The sequence below is a fragment of the Chroicocephalus ridibundus genome, chromosome 3 (assembly GCF_963924245.1).
Source record: "Chroicocephalus ridibundus chromosome 3, bChrRid1.1, whole genome shotgun sequence".
Lineage (NCBI taxonomy): Eukaryota > Metazoa > Chordata > Aves > Charadriiformes > Laridae > Chroicocephalus > Chroicocephalus ridibundus.
This window is the reverse complement of record NC_086286.1, coordinates 50,142,873-50,166,482: the sequence shown is the minus strand read 5'-3', so window position 1 is coordinate 50,166,482 and position 23,610 is coordinate 50,142,873. Positions and strand designations below refer to the sequence as shown.

Here is a 23,610-nt window from a genome sequence, read left to right as displayed (position 1 = left end):
TTTATAATACCAAGATATAATATAAGAATAGACTAAGTATATCATCCCTAACATTCTGCTTGTAGAACTTGAAATGTAGGTAAATTTCATAGAAAAGGGTATCTCTATGTATTTTAATTTACCTTTAACGGATTTCTCAGCCATTAATCGGTCTAGTCTTCCTTTGAAACAAAACAGACTTTCAGCGTTCACAGCATCCCATGGAAAGGTATTCCAAAGATTAATTACATGTTATGGAAAATCATCTTCCATTTCTTTTTAGCCTATGACAGGTTATCTTCACATGACATTCATTAATTCTGTATTGGAAGATGAACAAGCATTCCTTATTCATCCCCTGCAGGCTACAAAATTTACTCATGTTTTTTTAAAAATCTCATATAACACCTCAGAGTTGCTTCTTTTCTGGGCTGAAGAACCTTTACTCTAGTTAGTTGTTTCCTCTGTTAAAGCTATTCCACACCTTTGATCAACTTGGTCAGTCTTTTCTGAAACTTTTTCAATTCTATTAAATGTTTTTTGAGGTTGACAAATCAGACCTTGCACAGAGACTGCCATGTATTTATATAATGACATGATGATATCTCTGTTCTGCTTTCCATTTAATTCTTAACAATTCCTAACACTTTTTCGTTTACTCACTGCTACTGAATACTAAACTGATGCTTACACACATCTATTGAACCCTAGGATCTTGTTCTAGATCTGTAGTAGCTGTCTCGATAAGCCCATCAGTTTATAAAGTTGGGGTGTTTTTCTCCGCACCATGTGCATCACTTTTCTAAAACAGAATATTAGTGAAACCAGCACTCTTTTTTTTTGCCCCAGACTCTAGTAATACTTACTGCCTAGTTGGATTTGTGAGATGTCTGTTGCATCTGTTCTTATTCAGGATATTTACTATCTTATCTATCTGTCCCGGCTTGTAGGTGGAAGACTTACACTAATTTTAAACAAATAATTTGAATGGTGTATATTTCAGAACTTCACTAATTAATAACTTGAGGCTGTAGTTCCCCAGACATATCTGTAGTGCCAATTACCCAATGATAACCATCACCACCTTTCTCCCCTCACCTTAAACATTTGTTCCTATCCCTATGTCGCATGTCATCCTAAAGACTTGGCTGCAAGGTAAATTGGATCAAGGCACTGATCTAGGCGGAAAAACAAAAAATTGCCAAAGGATGGTTTTATGCTGACAGGGCCTCTTCTATGTTCTAAACTCTACACATTTTAGGCTCAGGAATAAAATATGAGAACACTGATATTTATTTCCATGGCTTTAGGCTAAATATTTTTTCTAAATTATTTAAAATATTCACACACAAATCTTTGACAATCAGTTTTTAAATGTTAGCAGTTTTTCAAGTGATAACGTATTTAATATAAAGCAATTCTTTCCTATTTGTGTTTGATTCTTTCAATCTTTCTTAGTTCTGGAATGAATGAATGAATAAATGAATGTTTCCTGAGAATAACATCTAACATATCTCTTTGCTTTTATTTCTCTTTACTGAAGCATTATCTGGAAATGTTCCTTTTAGAGTTAATGTTCCACGATCATTATGTTGTTTTCCAAGCAACTTGCTGAGGACTTGTCTCCAAAATATAATTGCACTAACCTCTGAAATAAATTAAGCATTGGTGAAATACTTAATCAGTGGTTTTTAATGTTTTATAGAATACAATAAAATATTTTCAGCTGGAAGGAACCTATAATGATCACCTAGTCCAACCGCCTGACCACTTCAGGGCTGAACAAAAATTAAAGCATGGTATTAAAGGGCACTGCCCAAATGCCCCTTAAAAACTGACAGGCATGAGGCATTGACCACCTCTCCAGGAAACCTGTTCCAGTGTTTCACCACGCTCTCTGTTGAAGAAATGTTTGCTCATGTCAAGTCCAAAGCTCCCTGACAGGCACAGCTTTGAGCCATTCCCATGCATCCTGCCACTGGATACCAGGGAGAAGAGTTCAGTGCTTCCCTGTCCAGTTCTCCTCCTACCAGTGATAAAAGGCTTGTGATCGCTTCCAATGTCTTTTAAACTGCAAACACTGCACAAAGCGTTCATGTATGAGCTTTGCTATTCTACCTGGCCACTCTCAACACAGAAACTACGGGAATTAGAAAAAAGTTCAAATCTATAGCACAAAGAGTTGCTAAGACGTAATAGATTTCAGGTTGAACATCTGGAGAAAATATTTTCTTTTATCCTTGAGAGATTATTTGGAACACGTAGAAGGTAGCTCCCCTCCAAAGGTATATAACCAAAAAGTGAAAAGCACACTACCAGCTAAGTGATTAAAAGACAGATATACAAGGAAGAAAAACAGAAATTTAGAAAAGAAGTTATTGCACTCTTATATTGACAATCTTGCTGAAAACTTAATTTTTGGTGAACTTCATCCTGTTATCAGCTTCTACATAGAGAAAAATTGCTAGTATTGAGAAACAGTTGAATGGATACAATTCTTGGGCATAACAGAGTCTAATTTCTTCACTCATGGCACTATTGCTTACAACAGTAATTTCACTGATCTCAGTGAAACCATTCACGTAAATAACTACACACAACTGGAGGAGGAAACAATGTTAATGAAACCAGATGTCGTACTGAAAGCTAGTATTAATATAAATTAAAAGTGAAGAGCCAGATTCTTCCCTGAGTCTGATGACCTGAAGTCAGTGTTAGAAAACACGGGAAGACTGCAGGTAGTCAACACGTTGTTATTCTGTTTTGATTTACATTAACTTCAACCCCATTACTCAACCCCATATTGAGTAAATATAAATTAGAATTGCACCTTCTCTCTTGAGAACACAATCTTAGTGAGATTTTATACAGAAAAGTGTCAGAGTAGCGAAGCAAACGGCCTGCCAGACCACCTCCTCAGCATTTTCCATCTGCATTGCCTTCTGCCTAGTACACACACCTTTTTGTCACAGTCATAGAATAATTTACACAGGATCTAGTTTCCCTACCAGATCATCAACAATGTAAGGATAAAGATCTAAGGATATCAAATATCCAACTTTACATCCCATACTTTTTAAAACACAGACGGTATTGTTAATGATTTTCTCCTTCTGTTAATTAAATGTTCTGTAATATGACAGAGGGCAATTAATAAACAAGGAGCAGAAACTCTAGGAAACTGCAAGAGAACACTAGTCAGCTATATGATGCAACGCTTCAAGAATTGTACCCCAGTTTCTTTTACAATGCATTTTTTACTAAGTTCATAGCTTAGATTATTGCATGGCAGATATCAACTAAGCAGAAATGTTTCATATTTTTTTTGTGGGATAAGACAGGATAAAATGAGAACCTTATAAGAAAATAAATGACGGACACTTTCCTGAGATCTTAATAAAATTAACTAAAACATTATCTAATGTAACATCAATCTGACTTATAAAGAATCCTAAATGTACATTTTGTCTCAAGTAATTCCCTTATAATTGGAAGTTATATCACATTTCTGTTTCTTCCACTCTCCCTGCTTCCAGTAATAACACGCAAGGAGCCAGTGTTCTGTTTAGCTTCTCTGGGAAACCAGAAGTGAAACTACTGAAGCCACTGATACAAGCTGGGCTAGAATTTCATGCTACTGCCATCATCCTCTGACGATCCTTCCTTCAGAGTCCTCATCTGAATTAAAAAGTGGTTCACTTGCTTTCAGGTAAAAGAATGACACACATACTGAGGTGACACTTTAAAAGTGCAGCTGCAGCAAACTGCAGCTTTACCATTTATCTTTCTCCAGACCTAACGTCTTTCTTCAATGCACAGTATAGGTCACTCACTACCTGGTCAAAGGCAAAAAAGACAGTGGCAAGAGTCAGTGTGACTCTTTCCAGATCTTCTTAGCAGAGGAGCTGAAATGAAGGTCATAAGTGTTGGAATAAGTCCCGGGGGTGGGGCGGGGCAGGACAGGGCAAGGCATGGCATGGCAGTGGGAAAATGATCTATTTCTTTCAAGAAAGGTTCTTCAATCAGTAAGCAACTAGCTGGACAGAATACAGATACAGTTCCATAAAAAAAAAAAAAAAACATGTCATGGGATGTCTCGGCTACTATGATATTCCGGACAAAAAAGATACATTGTGACTGAATTATGAAAGAGCATAGATCAACCAATCCCTTCAGATTACAATGCCAGCATTTTAATGCGTGAATTACCATAATTGTTAAACATCTCAAGTACTACTTTTCAGAAATACAGTGGCTAGGAACGATGGTGATTCCAGCTGTTGAATTATTTCTACGGCATAAGAAAAAGGATCACAGGATCCCCTTATCAGCATCTACTCTTTCCTGCCTACTCCAGCACCCGTCACAGGCCTGAAGGGAAGAAGGCAAAGCAGAACTCCCCCCCCACCGCTACCAAATCAGCTCACAGGCAAAACTTGTTAGGGTGTACAGAATCGAGCACTTCTGAGCCTGCTGTACTAGTTTATGCAGTGGACTGGAAGAAAAGAAGCATAAAAGGCAGCTTTAAAGAATTTCTCCTTCCCGCCTTCCCCACACTATGCTGTACACAGTTCAGATACAGCCAGGAGCTGGGACAAAATGCTTGGTGGGGCTATATTATACTCCATTGGACAGCTGGAATCATTTTATGTTGCTATTTTAATTTGAGACAGAAGTCGCGTCTGTTTTTCTTTTCATATTTAATCTGTTAGCTAAGACTTAGCTTTCCCTTTTCCAAAAGCTCATCTAGAATGCAGTTTATTCCATACTTCATTTTCCTTGTATTTCATCTAGTTGTATTTTTGCTTTGTTATACATTCCCTACACATTTATATGATAATTGCCAATCAATTTGGCCCTAAGTTTCTTAAAGACCATGTAAGAAGGGAGAATCTTCTTGCAATGCAAATGCTTGACTTTGAATCGAATTGGGGGAAGAAGCTTTGTACACGTTCTACATGAAAGCCCAGGAATTTTAGAACTGAAACCTCCCCCAGAATCATTTCTAGCATCAGAAAATATTCAACTGAATTCTATCAATATTATTTGTTGAGCAAGAGAGATGCACGATAGAGACACTTTTCAAGATGGCAAGAAAAAGAAATGAGATACCTTAAGGACAGCTTCCTAGAGGCCTATGTAAATAATTAAATCTAATTCCCACTTCTATACAAGAAACAGAGTTGAACTCCTAATGATTAGTCCTTCAGTTCTTCCTGTTTGCCAAAGCCTTCTCCGGTTCAGCTTCTCAGGACAGAGGAGGACACTGTATTCAAAGTACACTTCACAAAATATTTTTCTACGTACCCTTTCATGGAGCATGAAAAGTAGATGCTCATGTGCTTATCCCTTTCAATATTGTGTTATTGGCTCCTGGAAGATAGTTGTGTACTGTGTGAAGGCAGCAAGACAGGGTTTGTTATCTGGCAGTGTCTGTTCATGTCCTTTGAAAAGCAGTTTTTTCTGAGGCATTAAGCACACTGATTTTCAGAACCGTTAAGTCAAGAGCAACCTCTGGTTCTCAGCAACTCTGAAAACCCAGCCATGGGCACTCACTTTTGCTATCTTTTTCAGAAAAAAAGGCTTAACTAAAAGTGAAGAAACTGCGATTCTTAACCTTGCAGCTATCTTCTCATACTTTTCTCTGCAGGGCTTTCACTCCCTTCCTCTAGGCACTCTCATCTCTCCAACATCACCACTTCTCTCCACACGTATACTCTTTTCCTCCAGTTCTTACAGTTAGTCTCCACGATTCCCTCTTCACTCTCATTTTCTATCTGATGGTTTCCAAGAAACTGTCTGTTCTCCAAATTATCCCCGTGGCTACAGTTAGTGCTTTTCCTTCCTACTCCCAGCCAATCCTCTCTGTTTCCAGTCCACAAGGGACCCCTGCCCTCCCTGTCTACATAGTTGGTAAACAGAATTCACATTGAACAGCTGAGTAATCAATTGTTTAGTACCCTTTAGTACCCTTTCAACCTAGTAGTGCCATTCAATAAAATATCTGCACTTGTAAGAAGTACAGTACAGGTTTTATGACAAACGTGCTATGAATTGAGAAGCTTGCCACTGCAAGCATATTTATCTAAAATCATGTGGTGTACAGCTGTTGTTTGCTGGCAACGCACTTAGAACCGCTGGAGCATCCCGTGATTAAACTGAATTATATCGTTCTTTCTAGCTCACAAAAAGCTTTTTTTCTTTCTTTTGTAAAACCTGCCATCCTTCTTCAGAGTTGTCATATGTACTTAAAAGAATTTATTTGGTATAAACAATTTTTTCCACTAAAAAACATCCACTTCTATATTAATTGGCACACACCATTACTGGGTTTTGTTAGAAACCGCAGAAGAAATGGCCTTCCTGCTATAGGCAGAAACATGTATGTGCAGTGAGGAACTCCCATTCTGAATTCTCAGGGACTGGAATAAACTCAGTAGGACTATCTGCTGTGTCACACTAAGAGGTTCTCCACAGGCTCAACCACCCTTGTAGCAGGAGTGTGGTACAACCCAAAGCTCTACATTCTTTTCATCAAAGCAGTTTTTAAAAAGGCAAGGGACAAGATTTGCAAGTGTAACCAGTGACTTAAAGGCAGCAGCCAAATAAGGCACTATAAGAAACCAAGTCCAGTTTGAGAATCTCCCAAAGGTGGGTAAAGCTGAAGCCCCTCTTTTCCCCCAAGCCACTTAGACTAGGACTAAATTTATGATAAAAGACAAACTGTATTTCTGTGCTTTGGATGAATTTCTCAATCCATTTAACCGTTCAATGCTGAATGGTTATGCAATCCTCTAAATTTGAAGAGCACCTCATAGATTATTAAGAAGTTATGGGCTTGTAAACTACACAACTGCATTAGTCGGTGACTGCTAACAATTTTTTTAAAAAGCACTGTCTTACATAAAAAAAAACCCCAAAGGTCTCACTCTCTGTTACAGTGATTCATTTGCTCCACAGCACTCAGGGTGCTGTTACCTTTCGCAGAGATCTTTTTACTCTAGTGTTTGGCCCAGTGAATCCAACTTCTTCCTACAAGTCTTAGAGTCCTACAAGAATAAGAAAGGGCACATGCAGCTGCCTTTGCCTACTTTGCATGAATGTCTTGGTTACCATTTACAAGTTGATCAAACTGGAACAGCCGTTAGCTCATGAGAGTTAAGAAAAATTGTATCAACTGCCATCCCATTTTATTTTTTTTTTACAATTAATACCATGATAATAAATCTGTACGCTTAAGGATAAAAGAAAATGGATATTAAACATGATGGTGAATGAAAATAAAATGTTAATAAAATTTAGTCAGACTGCTATTTCAGTAAATTGGATAGAAAAATTAAACTGATATATTCATTAAATTTAAGGGATACCCACTCCAAATCCTCACTCAATTCACTGAGATTACACAAATGAGAGTACACAAATTTGGCTAAGAGTTCAAGGAGAAGACAAGGAGAGAAATACAGTTGTCCTGGTCCGAGTCAACCTCAGAAAGCATGTATATGAGGTCAGCAGCAGGCTTTTTCTTTTTAACGCAGCTGTCTTCTTTGGCTGGATGAGGGTAAAGGAAATAACTTCTCACCAGACACAAACTGCAGTACAGTCTTTGGCAAAGACAATCCTCATACAAAGCCTGCATTTCTGCACACTACTGCTCATAAAGAAAACTGATGAAGTTTCTTCCTCAGCAGCTTAAAGTAGTACGTAGGAAGAGAACGGATTTGTGAAATGAGTGAAGAGTTAAAGACTTGATATTAAGACATACAAGGAAATGCTGGAAAAACATTAAAATGGTCTCCTCTTCACAATCTTCTCTGATTTTAATCACCCAATTTTAATCACATTCTGCAACAGAATGTCCTCAGCCAAGCCAGTTGACTGACTGCATTATATATCCCCAGCTCATTAAAAGAATGAAGTAAAATATGCTAGCTTAAACCACTGCAGTTGCAAACATGCTTTGTTTAACATCTACAATGGCATACAAGAACAAACTTCAAAATAGCAGCACAGCAGATGCTCGAAGGCGTCTACAGTAGAAAGGCCTACAGTAAAAAAGACTTCTACAGTAGAATAAGTGGGTTTGTGAATTCTTGTATTCAATAAAAAAGTAACAATTCAGTAGTCCATTTCTGATCAAAAAGAGCATCTCTTTTCTTCTCCTTTACCAGTAATTCCTAAGCAGGACATTATGGCATTTAGAGAATTCAATTTTTTAAGCAAATTAACTGTAGTTGTTTAACACGCATAGTACAGGTACATTTAGTTCAGCAATCTGTGAATTTCCTAAAATTCCAGGAAAGTGCCTTTTCTGAGATGAATAGTAACCTATTCGCATAAGCCTATTCCTTCTGAAGCTACTTAAAATCCAAAATAAAATAACAAATCTTCAGATTTTTACCAGGTGTCCTTTTCCACAAATATGCTCACATCCCTATTCTCAATGTCTGGCTTTCTCAGGCTTCAGTAAACCATTTCTAGCCTTTATAGATTTAGATTATCTCAGAAAGTACAAGACAATCTCTGTCCATTGGCTGCTACTGAGTTGCCAGATTTTAATTTGTGAGCTATCTGCCTTCAAAATATGTCCTGATTGCCTTCCTCAGACTTCATTCTCAAGCCTTTTCATTGCTGCTTCCTCACTGCTTTATTGTTCATTATGAGAACACTCACACTCCCAGACACACTCTCTCTGAAGTTTTTCTGACGTGACTACAGCTTCCCCTTAGATGTCCAAGCTAGCTTACTTTCCATCTTCTGCTTCTACTTCTTTCATGAGTATTAAAGGCTGTTCCATCCAAGGGCCATAAATAAGACAAAGGATTATACCAAATAATTTTCCAACAAATGTCTATAGAAAACTTTTTAAAATCTTTAAAATTTTTAAAGCTACTCTAGCCTTCCAGCAGAATTCGGAAATTTAAAATACATTTCAGAGAAGCAAAAGAAAAACTAGAATTTTTAGAATTTGATGGCATTTTCTCACCTTTGAATTTGATCTGCTGGAATGGAAGATCAGAAAAGCTGACATCTGGCTGCTTATTCCTCTCAGAGACAAAATCACAGGAGAAAGAAAAAAACCCAACCAAATTCCATTTATGTCTACTTTTGATGTATTTGTGGATTATGAGAGGAAGTAATTGGGCCAAAGAGTACGGTCAAAAGTACCACGTGAAAGAGCTTTCCTGAGTTCAGTGAGATCATATTAGAGGTCAAGCTGGTCACAGGTTTTAAATCCACATGATTTAGTCTATGACAAGATAGTCCTGAGTCCTAAGTAAGACTATTGTGCTGGAAAAAATGTGCTCCAGGTAGCGACGAGACAAGACTAATTAAATACTAAAGCCAAAACTCAGCAAATTTAGTCTGAAGTCTGAAAAAGCAAATTTAGTCTTTTAAGTTTGAAAAAGAATTTTCCATATCACTACAAAAGCTACCTTCATTGTGGAAAACTTTATGATTAATGGTGAACGAAAATCACAAAAGAATGGAGTTTTCATACAAATTGTTCTAAACTGAAATCTCCAGATGTGACCACCAGGAAAAAATATACTTTTTAAGTAGCTGGTAAAACATGATAACTCGTATTTCCAGACATATCCAAAACCACCTGTAGCAAATTCTGACTGAAGTGGTGTGTTTAGTGCTAAACTGTATTACTATCTGAGAGATCCACAAGCAAACTTCCTTACTAGTGACATTAAATATGTCTCCCTTCAAGCAGGTCAGCAGAAAATCAATAGGAAACTTTCAATGGCTCCCACACAAATCTAGCTGTGAAAGAGATTTCCAGACCCCTACTATGCATTTAACTTTCTCCAGCTGCCAAGTAATGCATTTATGGTCAGTTATTGTCTAACCTAATGTGCCACAACATAATAATACCTGAAACTAATACAGCTAATATAGCTGTACTTCTAAACATAAAATCAGACTTATAAATTAATGCAAAAAATATATATTCTATTGAGTAACAACATGAATTAATACCTTCTACACATGTAAATTAGATATTTTACTGATAAAGAGGCCACAAGTTGAACTTACATGGTAATCAAGAGATGTTAATGTTTTCTACGTGACAATTTTAAATTGCTGTGCCTTCAGTGACAAGAGATTTCTGGAGCATGTACATTATCACAAAATCAGAGAATAAATTCAAGTTGCACGGACTCTGGGAAACCTTATCATCCAGCCTACTCGAAGTAAGGTCAACGCTGAACTCAGACCAGGATGCTGAGGACTTTTTCAATTATAGATTAGTTTTGGGTTGTGTTTTTTCCCTCTGTAAGTTATCTCTCAGTATCTCAGTTGGTTGGTCATATCAAACTGTCCTATATTTACTTCCTTTAAATCTATAGACAAACAGAATGGAACAGATTTCACGTATTTCATCCAATGCAAATTACATTTTTTATTTTTTGTCAAATGCCATACATTTACTTATTGAGTATGTGTTTATACATGTGTAACTTTCAGACAGGTAGCCACCTGAGGACTTCAGGAAATCACCTCATCCAACCTTCTACTCAAAATAAGGTCAATGCTGAACTCAGATCAGGTTGCTCAGGGCTTGTTCTATTAAAGTGTAGTTTGGGGTGGGTTTTTTTTTCTCTCTCTAAGCTACCTATCAGTATATCAGTGGAGTGGTAGCAATTTCAAGGTCATGACTCTGGCAGCAAAAATAACTTCCAGTTCAGTATATTGGCTCAGAGCTTAGATCTTTTCTTCTTTTCTGCCCTTTATTTTTTAAGTAACTACCAACGATGACAATAAAATGCTAGAGTGTACTTGGATGGTTTTGCACACAGTGTTCACCCAAGTTGTACAAAGATGAAACCAACTACACTAACGCCACCAAAAACCAACAGATGACAATAGTGTCCCCATTTGCTTTTATCCTACTTCAAAAACATTTAAAAGAGAGATGATTTATTGTCCCCATATTTGGAAGATAAGACTCCCACTGCATTTTAACTGAGATTGACTCAAATGTGTTATAGTTAGTAGTTATTATGGTTAAACACTATAATGTCCCTTAATGTCTATTCCCTAAAACAGACTGAAATTCAATGCATAGTTTTGGTAAGATTAATACTTTTCCCTACATAGGTTTTAAACAAGGAGAGCAAACCAGGAAGTTACAATGAGAAGCTAAAGCTCAGAAATCATCTTTAGAATAAACCTAAGATAAATGTAAAGATTCTATCTTTTATACATCGTTCCAGAATACCATATGATGAAAGCAACAATGCCCCCCGTCAGTAAAAAAAAAAAAAAAAAAAAATCACTATTATACACACACAGGGTTTTTCGCCTCTTTTCTGGAAGAGGAACATCATTTATGCAAGTGAGAGTTATAATAATGGTTGGAAGAAACTACCTCATGGACAGGTGCTGGGCAAGCAACCACTGAACTGGAGTGCTGCCAGTACACCTCACTCTTGGCTGGATCTTTCCACAGCAGAAAGCTTAGCCGTAATGTTTGAATTTCACTCGTCAGCCACTTCCTTTTTTACCCCTTACTCCTTCCCCTGCCAGTGTTTCCCTTTGAATGCAATCAGGCTTTGTGCAGAAGTTATTCAGAACCCAGTATAATTCTTAACTGTATTCATTCAAACTTTGGATGAAACAAGAATAGTATCAACTTCAAATCCCAAACTGATGGTAGCAGTAGGTATAAAAATCTTCCAGTGCTGGAAACTTTAGCTGCCTAATACAAAGTCTTTCTCTCAAGCCCTGGGATTATTCTTTTCTGATTCATTTGTGGTTTTCTTCTTCTCCACTCTATAAGCTTTCCATTGCATTTCTTAGCTTCTTCTCCTAGTGCCTTTGAATGTAACTTCATGCTAAATCCTATATTGGAAAGCCCAGGTTATTATTTTTGGTTCTGCAACTCCCCCAAAAATATTTATTTAGAAAGCATTTTGGAGTGCTTATTATACAGAACAACTTGGTTAACAGAATTTACATTTCAGCCTAATCCTTCAAAGGAGCAGTTTCTGAACATTCCTTGCTTTTAGGTAAACCGTTCCTGATAACATCAGCTCCAAAATCTTCCCCCAGAATCATATCTTTAGGGAAATTTGTCAGATGGTTCAAATCCACAGCTTTTGCTTCTCAGCAAAGAGCTCTTCAAGAATTTGGCTCCTAAACATAATGCTAAATTGACGGTGTGATGTTTCATATAGTTCAATATTAAAGGCTTTGTGCCCTAAGACACACTTTCGGAGTAAAACCAGTCTGGCTTGGATTCACAGCCAATGTTTATTTTACACCATTTACAGATTCTACCCCCTGATCAACAACTGATTTGCCTGAATTTAGTTACTTCAAAGTCTTGATTCATAGTATCTGCATAATATCTAGAAGCAACTGAGCTTCTAGACTTTTAACAACTAAACTCTAATAAGACATTTTTCACCAAAATGCACTCCAACAGCTGGACCACAGATCAAGATGCTGCAAGACTACAGTCAGCTCTACTCTTCAGTATATAACATCTTTTTTGAAGAACTGTGTTCAGTACTAAACCTGTAACTAGTCTTAATCTGGGTGCAAAATTTAATAAACTGTACCATTTCATTGAATTTATCATTGCTGAATCCAAAGAGCAGAAATACATAACAATTTCTCACTTCAAACAACATACACTCAAGGAATAAAACTTCCAGAAATTCTAAAATCACAGAAATTCTAGCGTCTTTGTCTACAAATGGAAGGAGATAAGTAAATATGACAATACTCCCACATGTAAAGAAGTTATACTTACTCCATAAATATTTTTAATAGTAGCAAGTATAACCAGTGTTGAGGAGGTAGTGACTTAAAGATGAGCTACCGTGCACTCTTTTATATATAGTGACCATTGTCATCTCTTTAAAGTATGAAGCGTAGAAAGTAGAAAGATTCAATGCAGTTTCAATGCATGAAAAAAAAGGTTTCAAGAAGGATTTAAAACTGTATACGAAGAATTCAAGTAATAAACTAGCTGTAGGGAAGCTCTGGTTTCAAGATAAAACTTAGAAAACAGACCCCTGTGTATATATTGCTGCATTATAATTAAACCATTACATTGAAACATAATGCTGTTAATTCAGCATAGTATTAATGATTAGTAAAAAAAAAAATAGGAACTGTCATTGCATAATGGCTAACTTCTTTGGAGTACTTTTTACCTATAGATATCTGAAAGGCTCAAAACACAACAGTAACAGTTTTTCAAAACAGTGTCATAAAGCTATTTAATTTTTTATTCTGACACAGCACATTTAAATTAACATTGCTTTTTAAATCTTTCAGGACTTTGAGTAATTATGGCAGGCCTCAGCCCCTTGTTGCTTCCCTGCCCTTACTTATTTCTTTTAAATTCTCTGAATTAGGAGTAGTCTACTCAGGTAATTTGAGGAAGAATGTACATTTTCCCAACATTCAACAAGTACAGGTTCGCAATAGTTCCCATGGCAGAACTCTTCTTGGCAGGCAGTTAGTCAGAGCATTTGTCTCTGTAGCATGCAGCATTTTGCATTAGTTTATAATTGACACAATAACCACAATATAGTTGGAAGAAGGTGAACAGCCTTACAGCTGCACAGCATATTGGCAGGTAAACAGAAGAGCAGTATAAAGCAAGTTTACAGTGAAGAGTTTACATTTTTTAATTACAAAGAGAGAAAAAAGCAATGACTTACCTGTGGAGATGAGGGACTAAAAGTCACATTGATGACAGAGTCTGTGTGTCCTCCCAGTTTATGTGAAAAAGTGCTTGAATGCATTTCATATATGTAAGCCTAAAAAACAATGAGATTGTATTTTCACTTTAAAGAAATACATCACATTCTGGAAGCACTAGGTTATAGTATAGGAGGACTAAAGATTCGGCCTACAGAGAATTTAGAAAATTTCCATAATAGCTAAACAGATATAGAAGTTACCAACATCTTAGAATTTATTTCTATCATTCAGGATAATTTAACAAATGCTTACGTTAACTCAAACAAAAAAAAAATATTTAGAAAGTCATGCAATCTTTTCCCCTTAAACAACTAAACATTAGGTATATTTCAAGTAGGCAAGTAAAAAAATTACCCTTTTCGAAAAATATTTTTAAGGGTGTTCTCCAGAATTTAAACCCTTTAAGTATATATGTTTGTTGCTACATTAAATAAAATTTTTCAGTTTTTAATTTAACAGCATAGAATTCAATAACAAATCAATAATATTACAAGTGATTATGAATGACAAAAAGCATACTGCCTGCCTTTGCTTCTCAAATGAAAAAGGGAGAAGTGCTTTCCAAGCAGTAAAATAAATTTAGTAGCAAAATAATTATATTCTTATTCGTGCAGCCTCAAATAATGAAACAGTTCCAGTGCAAAAGTGCATTAAGAAACCAATCCAAAATCCAGTGAAAGCCATAGACATACTGATATTATGAAAACAGTTAGACTGTGATACTAAATTAGCATTACCTTACATAAACAAAACAGAAAATATTTTAAAATAAATCCTGTAGTATAAATCCTCCACGTAAGAAACACTTGTGAGAGTCACGTGCAGTAATATAGTATTGTTTTAGACTATGCCTTATCTAGTAAAAATAACAATTATTTGCAGGATATAATCAGACAGTATGCATACACAAGGCATATCAGAAAAGACACATAACACATGTAGAAAATATGCAGACTTATTTGGTACATTATAAAGAAAACGTTTATCTCAAAAGAAAGAATAAACTGCAAAGCATGCAAAAAAATAGCCAAAGATGATAATCCAAACTTTACAGTTTCAACAAAACATTAAAATGTTCTATTGCCTTTACTAAATCTCTGCAGTTAAAAGTCTGAACATGAAACTCAGAGCACAGCGTAACATAAACTAAACCAAACTATGCATAGGCACCAATATAAAGATGTACTACTCTGTGGCTTGTCTTAAGTTCTCTGTTGATAGTACCCTAAAATGAGTTCAATGAGTCAGACCCAAGGCAGCAGAGTTTTCCCTAGCGGACAGCAAACTACTACGAGATACAGGTCCCCAAAACTTGTGGACTCAGTTGACAGTCTTCCCAATTTATTAAAAGATTCATGGAATAACGCAGGACCTGAAAAAACTCTTAATGCCTCACTCAGAAAACAATTCTTACCAGCCAACTCCAAAGACTCTCTAGTCCAAACCAGCACTGAAGATACACTGGATAGTCCTCAGTGTAAAATATTCCATTCATGACCATATTCACTGAGAAGCAAACCAAGAGGCCTGCTGTAAATCTACTTAATTGCATCCAGTTTATATACCTCACATATTCTGGATTCAGTCCAGGATATGGAATTAAAACTATCTACCAGCATAAATGAAGTACATAAAATCAGACAGAAACGTAGGCCGTACCACAGCTACTGTGACTTATACCACCTGGGACATGATCAATTTGCAAGGGAACAGATAGGTAAGGGGAACTCAAACAAGATAAAAGTGATATAATGAAGAAGGCATTCTGATGTGTCTGTAGACATGAAATTATTTTCTCTGATGGGAAGTACAAGAACATATATTAGTAAATTCAGCTTAAACACAGGACAACTCGAGTTCTTGCTTTTCCCACACAAAAAGACCACAATTGCTGTTTGTAAGTATCTCCAGCTAGTCATAGAATTCCTCTTTATTGACATAAAAATATTAAAAGGTAGTCTTGGTTATTTACTTTACATTCCAAACAGATTACAATATTGCCAAGTAATTAGGCTTAAACAGAGAAAGTTTCAGAGGTCTAACATAATAGTACCCTTCAAAATTTCCCTTATTCTTTAGGGCTACATCCCTCCGTTTTCCTCCTTCCATACTGGCTCTCCATTTTCACTCTGATGATACTATACCATGACTCAACTGGTATCAAACTTACCAGATGCTGCCACCCATGTGCTGTCACAGTACCCGAAACATTGTGTTTTCTTGATAGCCAAGCTCTGTCACACTGTATATCACCTGGCCCTACTGTCCAGACTTCCCTCAGGACTCTGTTCTAAAAACAGAGCGCTAGCAACAACCTTTTTACTCCAGCAAGGATGAGATGTAGCGACTGCAGTCAGGTTGTACTTCACCACCACAGTGCCAGAGCAGACTACAGTGGCCATGCTCACATTATTACTGGAAATCTGGAAGTCTGAAGAAAACGAGAGAGGAGATGCTGTACAAGTCCATATTCCAAGGAGACTCCAGAAAGGAAGGGACTACGCTGAGAGGAGAGCAAGAAGGAATACAAGCTGTACTGCAGACCCCAGAAGAGGATGCTCCTCTGCATCCAACTGATTGAAGAAAGAGAGTATTCATGATAACAGGAAGAAATCATTCTTACTAAACAGCCCCACAAAATCCTGTGGACCTCTTGTCAAAATGGTTCAATAGTATCTCCAATACTCAGTAACACCATGACACCTGTTAGGCGTTTGTATCATGAAAGATTCAAATCCTATTTCTTGTAGTTATTATATGCATGTCCATACCCTTTGGAACCTTTGGGAATGACCAAAATAGGACAAATACATCACATTTCTTAACACATTACAGAGCTTTATGAGATACAAGAATTTAAACAGAATAAAACTGAATGAGGACAAATACATCACATTTCTTAACACATTACAGAGCTTTGAGATACAAGAATTTAAACAGAATAAAACTGAATGAGGAAAATACTGGAGAGAATAAAATCAATTCTAAAATTAAGGTGTTTGGTATTGGTAGCATAAGTCCTCTGGACTCCGCACAACTGACACACAGGGAACTAGTAAAATAGGTTCACAAAACTCCTATTGCAAACATGTATTTCTCTTCACGAGCGAATTACTCTGCATTTGCAAGTTTTTGGAATGCCTGCATCGGTTCTTCTGCATATACTAAGACCAATCTTTGGCAGAGAGGTATAAGCAGCAGACAGGACTATGCTTTCTGTCACTCACCATCTTTTCTCTTCCTGACCCCAAATTGTCTTACTGTCGCTTTTCTTTTTCTCTTCAAGCCTATTCTCCTCCCTCATGGAAATAGGCACAAAAAAGAGGCAAAGTTAAGGACAGCAAGAGTCAAAAGCACAAAATGCTCCGAATCACAGATCTACAAATGCATTCCAATAATTTCCGAGACAAGAAGAAACATGGCTCCATGTTTTAACAAAGAGAACATAGCACAGAGAGCGATAGTTAGTGAAGCTGAAAATTTTCCATCATAATCTAGTGGTTTACATAACTTTGCCAAACTTACCCAATAAAAATTAATTTTCCATTCCAGGTTCTCAGTTTAATTTGGGGAGGAGCACATTCATTTTTGGCTTAATCTCTACGTCCCAATTCCTCTCTGTAAAATAGGCGTGATAATATTTCACTGCTTTTTTTGAAGACAAATCCAATGTTTGCGAAACCCAGGTATTCTAGCAATTTATGCTCTTCCACGCAGTTCTTAAATCAACTATCTGGCTCATACATTTCTTTCAAAATTGCTATGAAGCAGTTGTGCAGCTTCAGTAGGATCTAGCAAGTGTGTATTCAGTTGTCTAAAAAGAGACGTAAGTTAATCACACTTCTGAACCTAAAAAGCATTCAAACTCTTACCTCCCACCTTTCAAGAAAAGCTTCTACGCCCTAAGCTAGAGGTTAGGCTGGGGACGCATTGCTCTTCTGCATTGTCACATTGTGTAACAAGATTCACTGGGTCAGAGAAAAGCAATGACAAGCAAGTACAGATAGAAGTGCCCCTGTAGCTAACCACGGAAGCATTCATCAGCATGACCTTTACTCTGATCTTTACTACAGAGAATACTTTCATATTGAACAGCTGCTACAGCCAGAACATGGCTAGGAACACAACTTTCCCACTGTACTTCATTCCTACAATTCTATCCTAACAGAAACAGTGCTAAGCTTCCTTCTGATACTGTATTTCTAGCCCAACAAATCTGAAATATTTAGGTGTCATGGTTCAGCTTCAACAGAAAACATGACAGAGTCCCTGACTACATCCCAGAACAGTTTATTATTTTGTGGTAGCTATCATCTTCTCTTCCAATAACTGTGCTTTTAAGGAAAGTAATAGCAAATATTTAAAATCAGAGTGATTTTCACATGTAACACAATAAATTGTGATTAAAAGAAAACCATCACCATAAAGAATGTATAAAAACACCTTCCATTTAAGTAACTCCAGTCACAGATATTTAAGCTAGTCAGTGATAGTCTAAATTCTGAGAATAAAAGTTAACTTGGTGCAAGATTGAAAATAAACTTTTCAGTACATTTATTTTTAACTTGAATAAAAAAAAAAAAACACAGAAAAACCAACAACAACCCAAAGGAAATTGTATTTCAACAGACATGACATTCAGGTATTCCTAAGAAGGGGAACAACTCCAGTATAAACATTCTCCTACTGTAGTCTGCCATCATTCTAGTTTTACTACATTTCTGATGTCATTCAAATTGTTTTTCTACTCTATACTTACTAGATCTTTTTAGCATATTCTTCTCTACAGAAAAAAAGAACAGTAAGTGAATTATAAATGATATCATAATACTAGCCACAGGGAAAAAAAAGGTTTAAAATATGAATTCAATGACAGAGGAAGAACAGATTTTCAGCAAACCAAATGTAATAAAAAAAGAAAGCAAAACAGCCTAGGAAGTACTCAGCAATACCAAAAATGCATATGTGCATATAATCTGTTATAGACTTTAGCCAAAGTCAATCCCTTTTTTTTATATTAAGACCAATTTCTTGTAATAAAAATACTGATTCAGTAGATATTGGTATTTCCTTTCCATTCTTGTCCAAGGGTCAGCCAAAAGTAAAAATCATTTACCTGTACCAATAGCTTCCAAACAAGTTTCCTGCACCCATAAGCACATACTTACTTGTGTTTCCTTTCACTTGAAGTTTGAAGAAAATTTGGAGTAGTCAGTTTTCATTAACCCACAGTTAGAGAGTGTATTTAGTGCCTTATATGTCCATACAAGCTTGTACTTTCTTCTTTAATTTGAAGCAAGAGACAGAGAAGGGTGAAGGTCCTTCCTTGAGGGGAAGAATTTGTATCCAAATGGAAAACTACTTAATTCAACTGCATTGGTAGAGAGAGTGTGCTAAATAAATTGACTCTTTATCTGCAGAGCTTCACTATAAATTCTTTCCTCTGTTTTCTTATACACTGTCTTCAAAGCAAACTTGTTCCCATCTGTTCCCACAGCCCCCTAGCCCAACCCACGGCCATATGCATTAGAGTCAAACTACTTACACTTCTACTCCCTCCTGGGAAGGGAGAGGGAAGAAAATCAGAAAAGGAAACAAAGCATAACAGAAGAATTCTCCTTGCTATCACCTCTTGCACAGGGACCAGAAAAGCAATATCAGTTTCGAGAAAAACCCTTTGTAACTGCTGTGGCTTTAAACTAGAGCACATATTTTAAAAACACATCGGGGGGCGGGGAGAAAAAATACTGCTATATAAAATACCTAGTTTGACCTTATGTAAACAGAGATTTTTGTTCCTCAGAAGTTTTGCATGGATTGGCCAAAGTCATCCCTTTCCAGTAACTATTTTTTCTAATATTTCAAATCAGCTACAGAAGATGGAAGTGTTAAAGCCTCTTGATAGAAAAATAAATAAATATTCTTACTTACACTTTTACGAAAGGTATCTGGATTTATTCCAGACTCCATTAGTCTCCATTTGCCTCCATTAGTGACATGAAATATAATGAATGCTCCCAAACTACATGATAGTACTTTATGCCTGAAATATTTAATGCCTTCTTTGCTTCAGTCTTTAATAGTAAGACCAGTTGTTCTCTGGGTACCCAGCCCCCCCAAGCTGGAAGACAGAGAGAGGGAGCAGAGTGAATCCCCCATAATCCAAGGGGAAATTGTTAGCAACCTGCTAACGACTTAGATACACACACGTCTATGGGGCTGGATGTGATCCACCCGAGGGTACTGAGGGAGCTGGCAGCTGTACTCACCCAGACACTTTCCATCATTTATCAGCAGTCCTGGCTAAATGGGGAGGTCCCAGTTGACCGGAAGATACCAAATGTGAACACCCACCTACAAGAAGGGGCAGAAGGAGGATCTGGGGAACTACAGGCCTGTCAGTCTGACCTCAGCGCCAAGGAAGGTTATGGAACAGACCATCTTGAGGGCCATCACGCGGCACATAAAGCACAACCAGGCAATCGGGCCCAGTCAGCACGGGTTTATGAAATGCAGGTCTGGCCTGACTAACCTGATCTCCTCCTACAACAAGGTGAGCTGTTTAGTGGATGAAGGAAAGGCTGCGGATGTTGTTTACCTAGACTTTAGAAAAGCCTTTGAGACCGTTTCCCACAGCATTCTCCTGGAGAAACTGGCTGCTTATGGCTTAGATGGGTATACGCTTCACTGGGTGAAAAACTGGATGGCTGGTCAGGCCCAAAGAGTTGTGGTGAATGGATTTAAATCCAGTTGGTGGCCAGTCGCAAGTGGTGTTCTCTAGGCCTCAGTTACGTGTAATATCTTTATCAATGATCTGTATGAGGGGATCGAGTGACCCCTCGGTAAGTTTACAGACACCACCAAGTTGAGTGGGAGTGTTGATCTGCTTAAGGGTAGGAAGGCTTTACAGAGGGACCTGGACAAGCTGGATCAATGGACCGAGGCCAACGGTATGAGGTTCAACAAGATGAAGTGCCGGGTCCTACTCTTGGATCACAACAACCCCATGCAACACTACAGGCTTGGGGAAGAGTGGCTGGAAAGCTGCCTGGCAGAAAAGGACCTGGGGGTGTTGGTCAACAGCCAGCTGAATATGAGCCGGCAGTGTGGCCAGGTGGCCAGGAATGTCTGCAGCATCCTGGCTTGTACTAGAAATAGTGTGACCAGCAGGACTAGGGAAGTGATCATCCCCCTGTACTCAGCACTGGTGAGGCCCCACCTTGAGTACAGTGTTCAGTTTTGGGCCTCTCACTCACTACAAGACAGACATTGAGGTGCTGGAGTGTGTTCAAAGAAGGGCAGCAAAGCTGATGAGGGCTCTGAAGCACAAGTCTTATGAGGAGCGGCTGAGGGAACACGTTGTTCAGCCTGAGAAAAGGAGGCTGAGGGGAGACCTTATTGCTCTCTACAACTACCTGAATAGAGGTTGTAGAGAGGTGGGGGCTGGTCTCTTCTCCCAGGTAACAAGCAATAGGACATGAGGAAATGTCTGTAAATTGCACCAGGGGAGGTTTAGATTGGATATTAGGTAAAATTTCTTTACAGAAAGGGCTGTCAAGCATTGGAAGAGGCTGACCAGAGAAGTGGTTGAGTCGCCATCCCTGCATGTATTTTAAGAGCCATGTAGGTCTAGTGCTGAGGGACATGGCTTGGTAGTAGTAGTAGTAACTTGGCAGTGCTAAGTTAACAGTTGGACTTGATGGTCTTAAAAGTCTCTTCCAACAATGAAGATTCTATGATAAAATTCTCTGGTTGGCACTCCACCGTCCCCAGTCTACACTGGGGGACATCTCCCACTCAACCATGTATTTTTCCTCAAGCTGAAAAATCACCTGAACGACTTATGAAAAACAATGACAAAATGAAAAACAATCAGCCTGAAGCAGACACCCAGCACAGAAAGCTTCAGCCAAAAATGTTCTCAATTATAAGGAACTGAAAACAGAATTATAGTGGAAAGTGTTAGACTACCTTGACTATAGGCATCCGTGCCAAATCCACACATAATAAAACAGACTTCACAAGTATCCTAAGCACTGATTAATGCTCTTCAGTCCCAAGGTATCTTATACACTTGCCGCATGGCAGCATGGTAAGTCTATTCACACTGTCATGAAAACGTTGAGTACAACATGCCCTCTCAGAGTCCCTTCCCCTTCTAATACCACTTATGGAGGTCGTCTTTGTGGTAGTCACAGGAAACTGACCACTACAGTAAGATTCCTGTTTCCATCTGAGTTCCTTCAATGTAACTACAAAAGGAGTAACAGTGAAAATTCACAATACTCTATTATTAAAACAGCGAATATTATCAAGATCAGTCATCTTTCAAGATGCAGGGGATACTTTTCAAATGTATCAGCATGCAGTTATAGCTAACACACTTTTGAATTTTTCTCATTAAAAAAGTTTAAATAAACAGATCTTAACCATATCTCAGATTTGCCTCTGTAAACCACCCTTCTTAGAAGCTTTCAATTTATATTTTTCCTGATTCTGGTTTATATTTAATTAGCCAATTTGAAAACCTCACATATACCATTGGTTTTATTTGTCTGCCTGTGGAAATTCTGTTGCACCAAACACTGCCGTAGTTAGGTTGCTTTTAGTATTATAACATACTTAGGTTTGACAGGGTGCAGAATTATTACTTGAAGATTTTGTTCTAAGAAAATTTACCTCACCTCTCATTTTGAAGCAGCATGGTTGGATCACATGCACTCTGGAAATGCCTCTTTTCTGACTGCTGCTAAGACTTTCTTCTGTATTAGCTGTACCAATAATTGCATTCCCTGTTTGTGTATTGGTGTTGACTGTTTGACAGAAATACTGAAAGATTCAGATGATGCAGAGGATCTTCATTCAGATGTTTAGACATAACAGGGAATTTCATTAGCTTTACAACGGATTACCCCATCTTAATAAATTTGCAAGCAGAATGCAATCAACTAGTAGTTTTACAGGCATATGTACAAATACACAAAATTCAACTGCTGTCAGAGTTGTAGACAAAGAAGTACACACATAGAAAACACAAGCCCTGTGGGTAAAAATCTTCACATATCCATTTTAGCACCTCACTGCTGCATGCACACCAAAATGAACTGTCAGTGTTGATATATACTAAAAGATATTGGTTAAAATTTGGTTAAAATATTAAAAGATACTTGGGTGTTCATATCTACATCGGCCTAAAAGCCAACCACACGACCAAAGAATCCAAGAAACTGAGGTTCAAGAGTAACACAAAGTTGTGTTCTTTGGAAAGGAATAGATTTTCTCCAGCAATAGCTGGCAGAGAGGTAGTCGCAGTCCCTATCATTCATTCTCTGCCATGGATTTCCTTCTGCCAAGCAATGTCAGTCCTGTTTTTTCCACAGTAAACATTACTCACGCTGTTTTCTCCAGATGTTTTCTCTTAAAGCCTATCTTAGTTAATCGATATGGACATATAAAATAAAACTTGAACAACATATAATTGGGATACCAATGACACTGAAAATCAAAACACCCCAGATAGTCCCTGCCACTACTTCATATAATTGTCGTAGTGTCGTGGTTTAGCCTCAGACAGCAACAAAGAACCACGTGCCGCTTCCCGGGGCCTTCCCAATACAGGAAGAATTGGAAGAAAAAGGCAAAACTCATGGGTTGAGACAAAGGCAGTTTAACAGAACAGCAAAGGGAACAAGAAAACAACAATAACACGGATAGAGGAATATACAAACACGGTTACGGAACCGCCGCTCCCCGACCGGACCCGGGACCCCCCAGCCCGCTCCAAGCGGCGCCTTCCTGCCCCCTCCCCCGGCAGCTGAGGGTGGGCATGGCTCACATGGCATGGGATACCTCTCCTGGGGAGAATTAACCCTGTCCCCGCCGGAACCAGGACACATA

At 37.8% G+C, this 23,610-nt stretch overlaps 1 protein-coding gene across 1 annotated transcript in view; it reads right to left on the bottom strand.

Moving 5' to 3' along the window:
* WDR27 (WD repeat domain 27) overlaps window positions 1-23,610 on the bottom strand; it is a 123,639-nt gene that overhangs the window by 41,566 nt on the left and 58,463 nt on the right. The window contains exon 23 of the mRNA XM_063331032.1: window positions 13,671-13,769. Within this exon, the coding sequence (XP_063187102.1) occupies window positions 13,671-13,769 (99 nt within the window). The remainder of the gene's footprint in view (window positions 1-13,670; window positions 13,770-23,610) is intronic.